The sequence below is a fragment of the Dermacentor andersoni genome, chromosome 6 (genome assembly GCF_023375885.2).
Source record: "Dermacentor andersoni chromosome 6, qqDerAnde1_hic_scaffold, whole genome shotgun sequence".
Taxonomy (NCBI): domain Eukaryota; kingdom Metazoa; phylum Arthropoda; class Arachnida; order Ixodida; family Ixodidae; genus Dermacentor; species Dermacentor andersoni.
This window is the reverse complement of record NC_092819.1, coordinates 17,673,509-17,685,888: the sequence shown is the minus strand read 5'-3', so window position 1 is coordinate 17,685,888 and position 12,380 is coordinate 17,673,509. Positions and strand designations below refer to the sequence as shown.

Below are 12,380 nucleotides of genomic sequence, written 5' to 3'. Positions count from 1 at the left end.
TGGTTAGCTGTAGCGCGTGGCGGGTGCGCGGGCCCGTGCGCGCCATGTGGCCGCCCTCGCAATGTGGATGCCCCCCGCGAGCCGCTGCGACGAGCTGCTGTTGCTGTGGCGCTGCCTGGCCCTCCAGGCGGGCCTGGCGGGGCCCGGCTCGGCACTGCGGGTCTGCCGCGACCGCCCGTCCTTCCGCCGCTATCCCGCGGTCGACCGGTGAGCCGCCCATAGGGGGGAGCTCGGACTCTGAAGCGCTCCAGCCTGTCCAGTGGTCGGACACACATACAGCCCGCCACTGAAAAGGGAACGCGCCGCGTATTAACCGACAACCGGTCTGAGATAAAACGAAACTGCTGGTCTCTGCCAACGCGACGCTCCGTGTGCCAAGCGCTGAAGGAGCGAAATAACTGCCTTCCTTGTACACGCACAACGCTGCCGTTGCTCGAGCAATTAGTTTACCGCTTACATCGATCGTAGCTGAGTGAACAGGTCTCCCCATTGGCAGTTTTGCAACTCCAAAACTCATCGGTGCACTGCAGGCAGTGTAAAAGTGCATGCATGGCTGCTCATGTTTCTGCTCATTGATGCATTTCAAGTGCCCTCATTCGCGTGTTTTCTGTTTACGTGTTTATAATAAAACGGGGCAATTTCGCTTGGTAGCGTGCTACTAAACATGTTGGCGGACCGTGCCACAGATTTTTCATTGCTTGAGGTATTTGCTAGTTAAACGAGGTAGACGAGAACCATCAATTCATTAGCGCTTTATTACTCATTAGGTATGTCTCATTTACAGTAGTGTTCCAAGTATGACGTTATTAATAAACAGTGTATGAACTCGTGTTCGTGACAGTTGGGCTTGATCTCATGCTAGCACAGCAGTGCGCAACACCGACTTTCATTGATGCGGCATACAAAAGTAATGGTGTTAGTCAAGACTGCGCACTAAAATTGTTCATTCTTGTATGATTAGTTGTAAATAAGCGCATTTGGAACTACACAGCAAATAGATTAAGGAAGTTTTGCGTTTCCCACAAAATGTTCAATGTCCAAACTGCCTGTATTGCTGCTCCCTTGTAATTTGTATATTTTTGATGAAAAAAATGAGCATCAGAAATGAAACTTGGCGACTGGCGACCAGTATGTCACTATATCTGAAAATTCTCCCTGAACACATGCACGCCCAGTTTGCATGTTTTGTTCCAAGTCGCACTTCAAAAGCACCATTATTGCATCCAGAGAATTGCTGTTTTTGAACCCATTTGAGGCCCTCTTTAAATGCCTATTTGTTGCATTAGCAATAGTTTAGTTTATCATCTGACCACAGGATCTTGTGTTAGTGCACCAATGCTTTTTATAGGGAATATACTAAAGTGTTTGTAATAGGTTTGATCGTACCTATTTCAAACATGGCCTGTTTTCTTTTTTTCATAAGTACTCCAGTTTAATTGTACAAGGTAGCAAACAGCAGATGGCTGAAATATCTCTCAGCTTAAACTGCATTAACATCTGCATTTTACTGGGCTAGTGCCAGTTAAAACCTGTTTTAAGGGGAGATGCTCCTTAAAACTTTTTTTTTATTACTTGTACTAGAGGTTTCAAAATTCCATCAAGTGTAGAGTTTTCTATGCAGGTTTCAAATATGGCACTACTTTTTGTGTAGCTGTTATAGTTTTAGAGTTATGTTTTAGAGTTATGTGATGAGTTATGGGCACTCTTCTATGTAATAAATTTCACAAAAAGCATCGTGTTGTAGCTTGTTTAGCTCTTTGTAGATCGCAAAGTGCAGATATCTAGCCAAACAGTTTGTACAATTACTGAAACTACGCAAATAAAGTTAGAACATTTCAACTAATTCTTTTTTCTGAATTCTCTGAAATATAACCATGTACTTTTGCAACTTACTGTTTGTAGATATTGCAATTTCAAGTAGATAATAGCACTGTACTTATCTTCAAGAGTATGTATGCTGAATTTAATTATTATAAGACAATTGTAAGTGTACAAGGTTAATTTCATGTGATTGTGAAAAAAATTTGTTAGTGTCCGAATTTTTATTTTTTATAGTTTCAGCAATTGTACATGCTGCTTGAATAGATATTGGCACTTTGCAGTCTACAAAGAGCTAAATAAGCTACAGCACAATGCGTTTTGCAAAAATTTATTACACAGTAAAGTGCCTGCAAAATCACTCTATTCTGCAATTGTGTAGGAATTAACTGAAGAACTATAGCAGCTACACAGAAACGAATGGCATATTTGAAATCTGCTTAAAATGCTCTATAAGTGAGTGGGTTTTCAAATCTCTAGCACAAATGTTAAAGAAATTTTTTTTTTTTTCTTTGAGGAGCGTCTCCCCTTAAGAGTAAGGGCAAACCAAACTGAGTATACAAACATTCTTTTCTGTCAGCTGGTTTTGTTGACAACTGCTTTCTTATCCATTGCAGTGCTGTGTGTTCTTTGTTACTTATTCTCTCCAATATAGCTGAAGCCACTGCTGTTGCGATAGTACTCCAACAAATTTTGTCGTTGTCAGGGTTTGTGATAGTACGGTCTTTATTGAAATGGAATATATTAATGGATGTACACATTTATGTTCACGTGAGGTGAACAAGATCTTGCTGTCAGTAATTAGGCATGTGGTGTTGTACAGTGTTCACAATTATGCCACATAGTGACTCTCATTATTACGAAAGACTCAAACTGTGGCCAGTTTTTATTAGGACCAATATTTTTTAAGGAACTTACTCTCTTATAAAACGTATTCAAGTTATGGATAGTGCAAGAACTTGAGAAGCCTCTGTGTTTCATCCTTATTCCTAGGGCAGCAGTGGTGTTATCAGAACCTCAACTTCTATGAAAGGGGTTGTAGGAGTAAAGGTCTCAGCAGTGTCCTTTTCTTGTGCTGCGGTTTTGTTCTTTACAGCATGAAATATTCAACTCGCGCATGTCTTTCACAACATATTCCACAAAATGAATACCAAGAAGGCACTTGTCAAATCTGAGTTATACTGCATGCGTAAATGTGAAGGTAATACTGACATACTTTTTTGGGAAGTCCGTATCTTGAAGGATGACTTGCTTTCTGAACAGTCACCATCCAGTATCAGTGGTTTCATGTGAGTAAGCCTTAAACGTAAACTGATGGCTTGACCCTTTTGTCCTATTAATGGTATTGAGTGTAATATATATAAGCAGCTATTTCAAGAGGACCTGGGTCACTTTTTGACGAGATGAAGGTGGAAGCATGATTGTTGACAAGCTATCTTCTCCATGTGATCAAGTGACTTGTACATGCCATGAAACACCACCATGCGCATTCCAGTGAATGACTAGCTGTAACTGGCATGTTCGATCACATATTTTCATCACTCTTGGTTTAGTTATCCGCACCATCCATACCTTTGTCTTAGTGAAGCTCAACGGCAATGGCTCTCATTTGTATTAGTCAGTCTTCTGAACCTTATAGTACCTTTGCACTGTATGCTCACCATGTAATCCGTCTTTAGACAACGAAAACTGTCCTTAGGGGCCAAAGTTGTAGCTAATGAATCTGGTTGAAAAAGTGCACTGATGCTAGCGATTGTCACATAATGCGTGTGAATGCTGCTCACCTATGCAAAGTCAGCCCTTTCACTTTGCTGGTGCATACTTAGTTTAGCAATGTGAGAGATCAGGCTAGTTGATGTTCCATGATCGAACTTTTCTTACTAATGAAATTTAGTTGGAAGTTAGCACTTATGCTTGTCTTACCCCTTGTGTGTCTGTTGCTTTTGCAACAGACGCACAAGTTGGGCCATGATTCGTTGTATTTTGCTGGATATTGCAATCGAGTTGGACATTTCTAGTGGTTGTTTATTATATTTTAGTGGCCGTTTACTGTGTGTGTTGACACTATGTTGTTAAGCCTTTACTGTACTGCTCAAAAGCAAATTAGGGGATTTTGTGTCAACTCTCGTTCACGGCTGCTTCTTTCTCAAAAGCAAATTAGGGGATTTTGTGTCAACTCTCTTGTTCATGGCTGCTTCGTTCACTGCCTTGAGGTTCTTTGTCTTTTTACTGGTACTGTCAGTGTCTGGGGTTCTTGGAGTAACAATTTTCTCCAATTTGTGCTGTGGTGTTGTAGCCAGCCGCCTGAGCTGCGGCCAGGTCCTCCCCAGAAGCAGGCTCGGCCTGAGGATGGTGTCGATGGGGCTGACCAGGGGGGTCTCTCCACCCGTGGCAGTACACCGCCCCGCAAAGCACCCCCACTGCGGCGCCTTGACGATGAGGCTCTCAAGCGGTCACGACTGCACTCCAACCAGTGAGTATGGTTTCTTGCTTCTTTTTGGGAGGTCTCATAACATTCATTATATTTCTTTCCCGAAAAAATGAAAGAAATAAAGGAAAGAATGGGATCATAAAAGCAAGGACAGACAAAACAGCAGTACCGGATGCGTTACTACAAACTTTGTTTCAGGATGAATGCATTCAGACTTTTCCAGCTACCAGTTTTTTTTCTGCGATGTATTCTTGATCATACAGAATACCACTGCAAGTTTTCACTGATTGGCAAAATTAACGACAGTGCATGGATAAGTAGAACTTCTTGATAGGTGGGCATACTGCAAGCATTAATTTTTACACTGTGTAATTGAGTGTATCAACAAAAGTGGCAGCTGAAACATTTACTGCACCTGCCACTGCAAGTGTGCTTTGTGTTGATGGCCATGCCATGTGACATGGAAGATATCACAGGAAATAACCCTGGGAGTGTTAGCCAGTGCCACCACTCACAAACCTTGGCGGCAGATGTGGAACATCTTTTCTGCCGCAGGCGTCACGAGTCACGCGTCCCAGGGTTCTAGTAGGAAACATAAATGCCCAAGAAAGTGGATGGGGAAACATCGCCGCGGTAGCCCAATTGGTAGAGCATTGCATGCGTAATTCAAAGACATGGGATCGTTCCTCGCCTGTGGCAAGTTGTTTTTTCATCCACTTTCATTTGCATTGATTTATAATTTCATTAATTCATTTAGTAGGTACAAGTAATTTCCCCTATCTTGTCCTTGGTGTCAATGCTTGTTGGCTTCTTATGATTGTAGTTAAACACGTTGCTTTAGGTTGTCGTAAGTTTTGAGCTATACTCGAAACTTGCCTCAGGCAGATGTTTCCGAACTTTTTGAATGTAGTAGCGAAGGCTTGGGGACCCAGTGTAGATTGAGACGTCTGCTCTTTGCTCTTTCATGTGTTCTTGGTAGTGCTCTGTTTCTTGGGCCATCTGGCCATCTTCAGAGCTAGCTCAGACTATAGCACCATTGTATCAAACAGGCATGGTCACATACAAAGCCTAACCTTAGAGCAATAGCAAAGTGAAGGTTGCTCATAATTGAGTGAGGTGTACGGATTCTAGTTGGTTAAAAGCCCCATGGAAAATGCCCCATGGTTATCCGCTGGAAGTTCTTACTTGTCCTATAGAGAGTGTTCTATCAGAAGAATTTTTCAAATTGGTTCATTAATAGCAGAGATAAAAACATTTGAAGGGTCGCGAATTCCTGCATTCTCCCATACTGAAGTCGAAGGATCACGTCTCGTATACGCAACAAGCCCCGTCTTCTTCCTCCTTACCCCCCCCCTCCTCTTTTGTTTTTGCTTCACGGGGCACTTCCAGGGAGTCTCGTGTGTAAGGTGTTTCATTTGCCTGGTTTTGCGCTGTGCACAATTTTGCAAGCTGTGCATGAGATCATCTGCATCGTTGTCTGGCTGCTTCTGTACTACACTGAATTGGATCCCTCTGTGCACGCACATTTGTAGATAGTTTTGTTTTCTGCTCACACAACTACACCATGTGGGAATGAGCAGACAAAGCACAAGTACTTACTCTTGCTGCAGAAGTACAGCATGAAGTAAAATGAAGACTTGCGGACATTCGGTTTGCAGGTATTAAGGCAAAAGCCTTAAGTGGCTCGTTACAATGGCTCATACCTAAAAAAAATGCGACATCTAGTCAAGTGGTACAAAAATATCACCATCAGCAATGGCTCGTACTCTCGTAAGCAAGCAAAGATGCAATGGCTCACACCCCTTTAAGCCAGAGGCTACAAGCTCTCAGCAAAATGAAGCGAACAGTGCATACATTCACTGAAATCACCCATACAACACACAGAACAACGTACGTGTCTATAAAGAACAAGCTCAAAACAAACATCCGAACCATCAATAAAGAGTTGCAAACCCCCTCTTTAGAAGTACGCTATGGATGAGGATGCTCGCCAAGCGATAAACGAGGTGCGACGTGAGAAGCGGCAGTAGCAAGGCATTCGACTGCGAGTGCTGCTTTCTCCTGCTGAGAGGATGCAACTTAAAGTCGAAGAGAAACGGCGTGAGTCTGACCCTGCTATGCGAGTGCGTGAAGCCGCAGCTAAGCATAAAAAACGAGCCGAAAACGAGCCAGACTGCAAAAGCAGCAACGAAACAATGCGAGACGGCAACATAGAGAGGAGGCTGAAGCTCATTATGCCGTGCAAGAAGTCTGACTCCTTCGACCGTATAACTCAATGCATTACCAGGTGTGCAGCAGGCTTTTGCCTTCGTGTGTTACGCAAGTGTAATGGGCTGCCAAACTTTTTATTTCTCATTACCTTAAATTGCCTTGGATAATTCTCGAAGCAGCGTGTCACAGTGAGTGACACTTCAGCACTGTGAATTTTGTAGGCACATTTGTGCATCTGACCTCGAATCATTGACTGGGAGTGAGGCTCCCTCAAGAAGGGCGCGCACCGATTGATTCGAAATTTCAGCTGTTCTCACGGCGCGCAGTGGTGTAATAATTTGCAGACACGATCATCAGCGCGGATTGTATACCCTGTGCTTGTCTGTTTAATATAGCCAAACCTGATGAGGGGCCTTTCAATTATAATATAAGCAGCACAAAAATGGAACAAAGAAGGCAAGCAACATTAGCACTGTCTGACAACTGATAGCCTATTTTCAGTGTGATGGTATAAAGAAAATGAATGAAAGAAATGCATAAGATGCCTGAACAGCCTGTGGGCTCTCAGGTGTGCTGTTGGGACAAAGGAATGACAACACAGTAGCGCAGACAATCACAAGGGCAATTATTGCACCTTTTATACACTAGCAGCTGAATCACTACCATTGTTCAAAGGGCGCTGAAGAATCTAGGAAGTTCAGCTCACTGTGACAGGAGAGAGAGCAAATATGTTCGCTCTTGTGCTGGACACCTAATCATTTGTGTGTACAGTCATGCGAATGGTGTTGTGTTCGAAGGATTGAGTTCGTTGATCACGGTCACTGCTCCGAAGCCTTTCTTGGGACGGTCCCGCAAAGCATGTAGGTGCACGCGCGGAACATCCGCGCCGCTTGCTAACTCTAAGCCAACGAGGAACAGGCTACTCCTTTTTGCGCCTGAGTGACCCGGCATTAGGTGGCATTAGCAGCGCAACACTTGTGCCATCTCTCGTAATAGTATGCAATTACACCAATTGTCGTCAATACAAAGCCACGCCACGAAGCCGGATTATAAGATAACGAGCCTTGCATGGAAAAGATCAGTTTTTTTACTTCTTGTTTCTTTCACATCAAGTCAGTCGCCTACATCTAAAGTGGGAAGCCTTGCTTATAGTGGAGCTGACTTCTTCAGAACAGATGGCGTGCTTGCTGTGTTGTGTAAAAGGCCCCAAAGAACACTCATATGTGAATATTCCATTACCTATTCAATGATACCATTCTCCTCAAAACTGAGTCTGCTCCCATGTTACTTTCAATGCAGTGTAGGTTTACTGCTGCTAGCTGATGACTTCAGCAAGTGCATGTTCTGCCTTTGAGAGTGGATGACACAGTGGATTAGGTGGACAAGAAATGCAAGCTCACTTGTGCATAATGTGTGTATTTTCCAAAGTTGTGACCCACACACTCTTCCTTCTTTGTTGTCCTTTTCCTCTGTTTCATTCTTGGCAAATTGAAGGACCCCTGCTTCCCGCACAGAATGCAAAGGCAACGCCATTCTCTATGTGTAACCTGACTGCTTTTGCAGGTTGTGCTGTAATGTCCAAACTCAGTTCCACATGAAGGAAAATTGGAACAAATTGTTGATATTTATTTCTAGCGATGGAGAGTACATTAGTAGAAAAAACAAAAACAAATGTTTTTCAGTTAAACATTAATTACTGTGTTAATTAATTAGGAAATGGTTTGTAACGATGCCTGCAGCTAAAACTTCACCCCAGCATATTAAATACACAATTATGGGCTTTGGATTAGGTTTCCTACACTTCATTCAGCATTTTGAGGCATCAAACTCAGCGTAGCATACATGATTCATTGAGCATTAAAGGGTTAAAAGATGCACTCTACTCCCTACTTTCTCTTTTCTGTGTGCAGGTATGAGTTGTCGCAGGACCTTCTGGACAAGCAGGTTGAGATGTTGGAGCGCAAATATGGGGGCGTGCGGGCACGCACGGCGGCGCTGACCATCCAGCGAGCCTTCCGCAGCCACTGCATGCAGAAGCGCTTCCTGGACTTGGCCAGTGCATCCAAGGGCGAACGTAGACTTTCGCGGCGCATCCATGCACTGGACCTGCTCGCCCCCTCCGGTGCCAGTCCACCGTCCTCTGAGGGTGCCCTGCCATGGCCTGCCCACCATCGCACGCCCACTAAAGGGGCCTTGGCGGAAGCGGCGGCGGCGGCTGCAGCCGCCAGCAGGCGGGTGCCCCCGCAGGTGCCCCGGCGATCTTCCTCCATTCCTGGCACCACCACCACAACTGCTGCCAGCTCAAAGGAAAACTCTGGAAGCTGGAAGCATAGCAGCACGGTAAGTCTTGAAATGAAGTTTTTGGGTTAGTGTCTTCTGTTGTAGCACTGTAGACTGTACTCGGGCCTGCGAAAAGTTGATTACGCGGTTGTAACAGCAAGTATTGTTTTTCTACTGAAGGCTTCTGTTGACTTCTGTGCCATTAAACAATGGGTTTCACCAGAAACATTTGGATAATGTATTTTACAGTAGGTAGATGAGAGAACTATGGTGCCTTTTGGTTAGACTAATTAGGTGCTTCAGCCAGCATGCAGCCCTGCTCTGCTTGTTAAAGTGCAGATTGGCCATAATTTCATCATATTGAGTTCTGGTGCACAGTAATTGAAGCGAATGGTAGAAGTGTTTGCTTCCTGAACTGTAGTTGAGGTGAAAGGTCTTGTCTGATAGCTGCCAGCAGTAATTTCTGTGGGAAAAATGTTGACCTAGGTGCCCATGTGAGCTGAACTGATAGTACACACTCATTCATTATTTTCCAGCATAGAACCATGGTCAACTTAATGCTTTGCTGTGCAAAATATGCATTACACTAAATGTCATGCTAGATGAATAGCACAGCATTGTCATGCATGAATAACAGTATTAGGAGTGTGCTTGCTAAAACTTCAGTGGCATTTTGAGTATACAGCAGCTGTCAGGACAAGTGCTGCGCTTTTATCATTCTTAAAAGCAGCGGAATATTAATGGCAGTGTTTCAGAGAACATCACCCTGAATTGCCTTGACATTGTTCCTGCAAAAGCTTAATGTTTCACTTTTGTAAAAGTGGGGTGTTGTTTCACCAGTAAAGATAATGGAGCACAGCTAATAGAGCTCAATTCTTCTGTCCTGCCTGTCAGCAGCGAATATATGTTGCAGATTTAATTTCTGTTTAGAAGAGGATGGACATCTTATTTTACTGTTTATTCATGGGAGCTAACAAAACTTGGCATGTGTGGTTTATATGACTCTGTTAAAAAAGAAATAGTTCGAAGAATGCATATTATCAGGCTTTTCACTTTATGAGGATAAGTCAGCTCACAACATTAGTTGCAAGTACAGTCGCCGACCGATTTTCCGGACTCCAAAAATTCGGACATGCCCGATTATTCGGTCAGCTTCGCGGCACCGCCGTTCTCCCCATAGACCATAATGTATAACAACTGCCGAAAGTTCGGACACCTTGCAGCCTCTCGTCTGATTTTTCGGACACTCCTTGAGTCAACTCGATCGAGGGCATCATGCACCGACTCTGACCGGCGCATAGTTCGACTTGCTGAACGCCATTTTTGTTTTGAACGGAGCCTCCTTGCTGCCCCACGAAGCGGCGCTACTGGAAATCCCCGCTCATCATCATCGTTTCTGCTTGGTTCGATAGAATGGCCGTACAGCAGTTCCGGTTTCAGCTTAGTAAGCCATGTCAAGACAATCCAGCAGCTGATTTGTTTCTTTCGCGCACGACGATGCGAGCAGGCCGCGTTTTTCGTTTGTGCGACTGGTGTCGGCACGATAGTGTTTGCTTTGTGTGCTGTGTCGAGGTTTCGGTGTTCCAACGCGGCGTACGGAAACATCGCGTCAAGTGTCTAATGGCGCCGACAGTGCGGGTGCCGGGGGGCCTAAGATTTGTCGCCTTCCGATGTGCTCCCTACTGACGCGGAAAAAGTTCTGCCGAGACCTGCGCAGTGGTTGCATTGCGATTCCGGACACCGTCTCATTTGAGAGTTTCACAGGTGCTGACACTGCTGTACTGACATGCGCAGAACTCGACGACGGCGAGATCATTCGTCAGGTTTCTGCTGCACCCATTCTCTATGCTGCACCGCCGGACGATGACTCCGAGTCGGAAGATGACGCACCATGTGCTACGCTGCTTTCGCATGCGGAATGTGCACAAGCAGTGACTGTGCTTTCAGCCGCCTATAGTGACCGTTCGACCCTCTCCGAGATTCAGGTTTATCTGATTGCGCGTAAACGGAACAGCGTGCAACGGCGCACTCACGATTTCTTCAAGCCTACTGCAGAGCCCGAATAAGTGCGTGGAAATAAAGGATTTCATTTTTTTTTCTTAATCTGCTTTTTCGGACACCTGTTTATTCGGACATTTCCGCAGTCCCCGTGAGGTCCGAATAAACGGTCGGCGACTGTATCTACACATTTCCACATTTGTACGCATGTACGGCGCAGTCCACTCAGTGATTTTAAGAATGAAAAATCCGATCGTTATAACCATTTAAAGAAAAGGTGCCATCATACCTTCGTAGCTCTGAAACCAAATTTGCCATTTGCGCTGAAAATTAGATGCAAAAGTAGGCTGTGAAAACTAAAAACTTCTGTTTGTATCTCTAAACAACATGTCAAGCGTTAGCCGTACTGAAATGGTCAGGAATCTTCATTTGCTTTCACGGAAGTTTTGAGATTCACAACCACGGTGTGCATCGCTTCCAGCTGCTGTGCAAACACTGGCGGTAAATCAATGAGCGACTCGATCAACAACAGTGCACTTTGCGGGAACATTGGGGTTGGTGTCAAAGACGGGCCATTGTTAATGTTTTCCTCGCTGCTGCTGCTGTCGTCGCCTCTGTCGCACAATATCGCCATCTGTTGTTACAATAATTGCCTCTTCGGAGATCTCTTCGCAGAACAAGGCCACACTATCTGCACTTAGAAGCTCCTCCATTGAAGCACCACCTGTTTCTTCTTCAGTAGCGACATGCTCCCAGAGGTCAGAAATGTCAGTGGCTTCCACCGGGTTGATTTCACCCATGGGGGTTTCCACTCTGCTGCATAAAGTTCGCCTTTTTCATTGATCTGCATGGCCACTTTTCCCAGCCTTCATGATTGCAACGATCCCGGTTTTCAGGATCTTCAATATCATTGACTGCGCAAGCTCGTACTTTTTTGAGTCTTGCAAAATTTGCAGCTTCCGTCGCATATTTCTGCATTCGCTGAGAGAGAGAGATTGTAGCAAAGGTGGGTGTAGGTTTGCTTTTCACTTTTTTCTTTTTCTTCTGTTCTTTGGACATGCAGAGCATGATCGTTGATGTGGACGCAAAGCAGCTGGCGCCATGTTGTGGCACGCTGCGCCAACTCGTGATGCTTTCCATGGCTTTTGCAATTGGTGCCTGGGCGGGACACGCTGTGCGATAATGGCGGCACATACGAACTCACGTAGGCAAACTTTTGGCCCTGTCTCAGCATTGCTTGTGTAAGGGAAACTTAGCAATGCAGTGTCACCATTATTCTGCATAGAAAACGCCATCCAGAAGCATAGTTTTGATTGTGATATCTGATATGCAGTTAGTAATGTATTGTTATTCAGTCGAATCTCGTTAATTTGAACACGCTTAAATCGAACATCCAGTTTCTCGAACTGATGTTATGGTCCCGTCAAAGTTATGCATATTCCAATGGGCAAGAACACCCGGTAATTTTAACGCACAAGCATTTGCGACGGTTAATTTGAACATACTGCGTTCCAGCAATGCTCTCAACAGCGTGCCAAATCATGCGGCGGTGCCTCCGACCAGCATTGCTCTGACCTCATCATAGAGGAAAGGCTTAGGAGAGACCCCTCAACACCGTGTCCGAAAAAGAAAAAAAAAAAAA

General features: G+C 44.6%; 1 protein-coding gene across 4 annotated transcripts in view; it reads left to right on the top strand.

The window, feature by feature from the left end:
• The window catches only part of siz (Brefeldin-resistant Arf-GEF family protein schizo), a 38,294-nt gene that overhangs the window by 1,976 nt on the left and 23,938 nt on the right, over positions 1 to 12,380 (top strand). For 3 of the 4 annotated variants that reach the window (XM_050169936.3, XM_050169935.3, XM_050169934.3), the window contains exons 2-3: positions 4,115 to 4,291; positions 8,371 to 8,800. In XM_050169936.3, the coding sequence (XP_050025893.1) occupies positions 4,115 to 4,291; positions 8,371 to 8,800 (607 nt within the window). Of the gene's footprint in view, positions 1 to 46; positions 208 to 4,114; positions 4,292 to 8,370; positions 8,801 to 12,380 lie in introns of those variants that run through there. The other variant, XM_055065890.1, reaches the window with a different exon arrangement.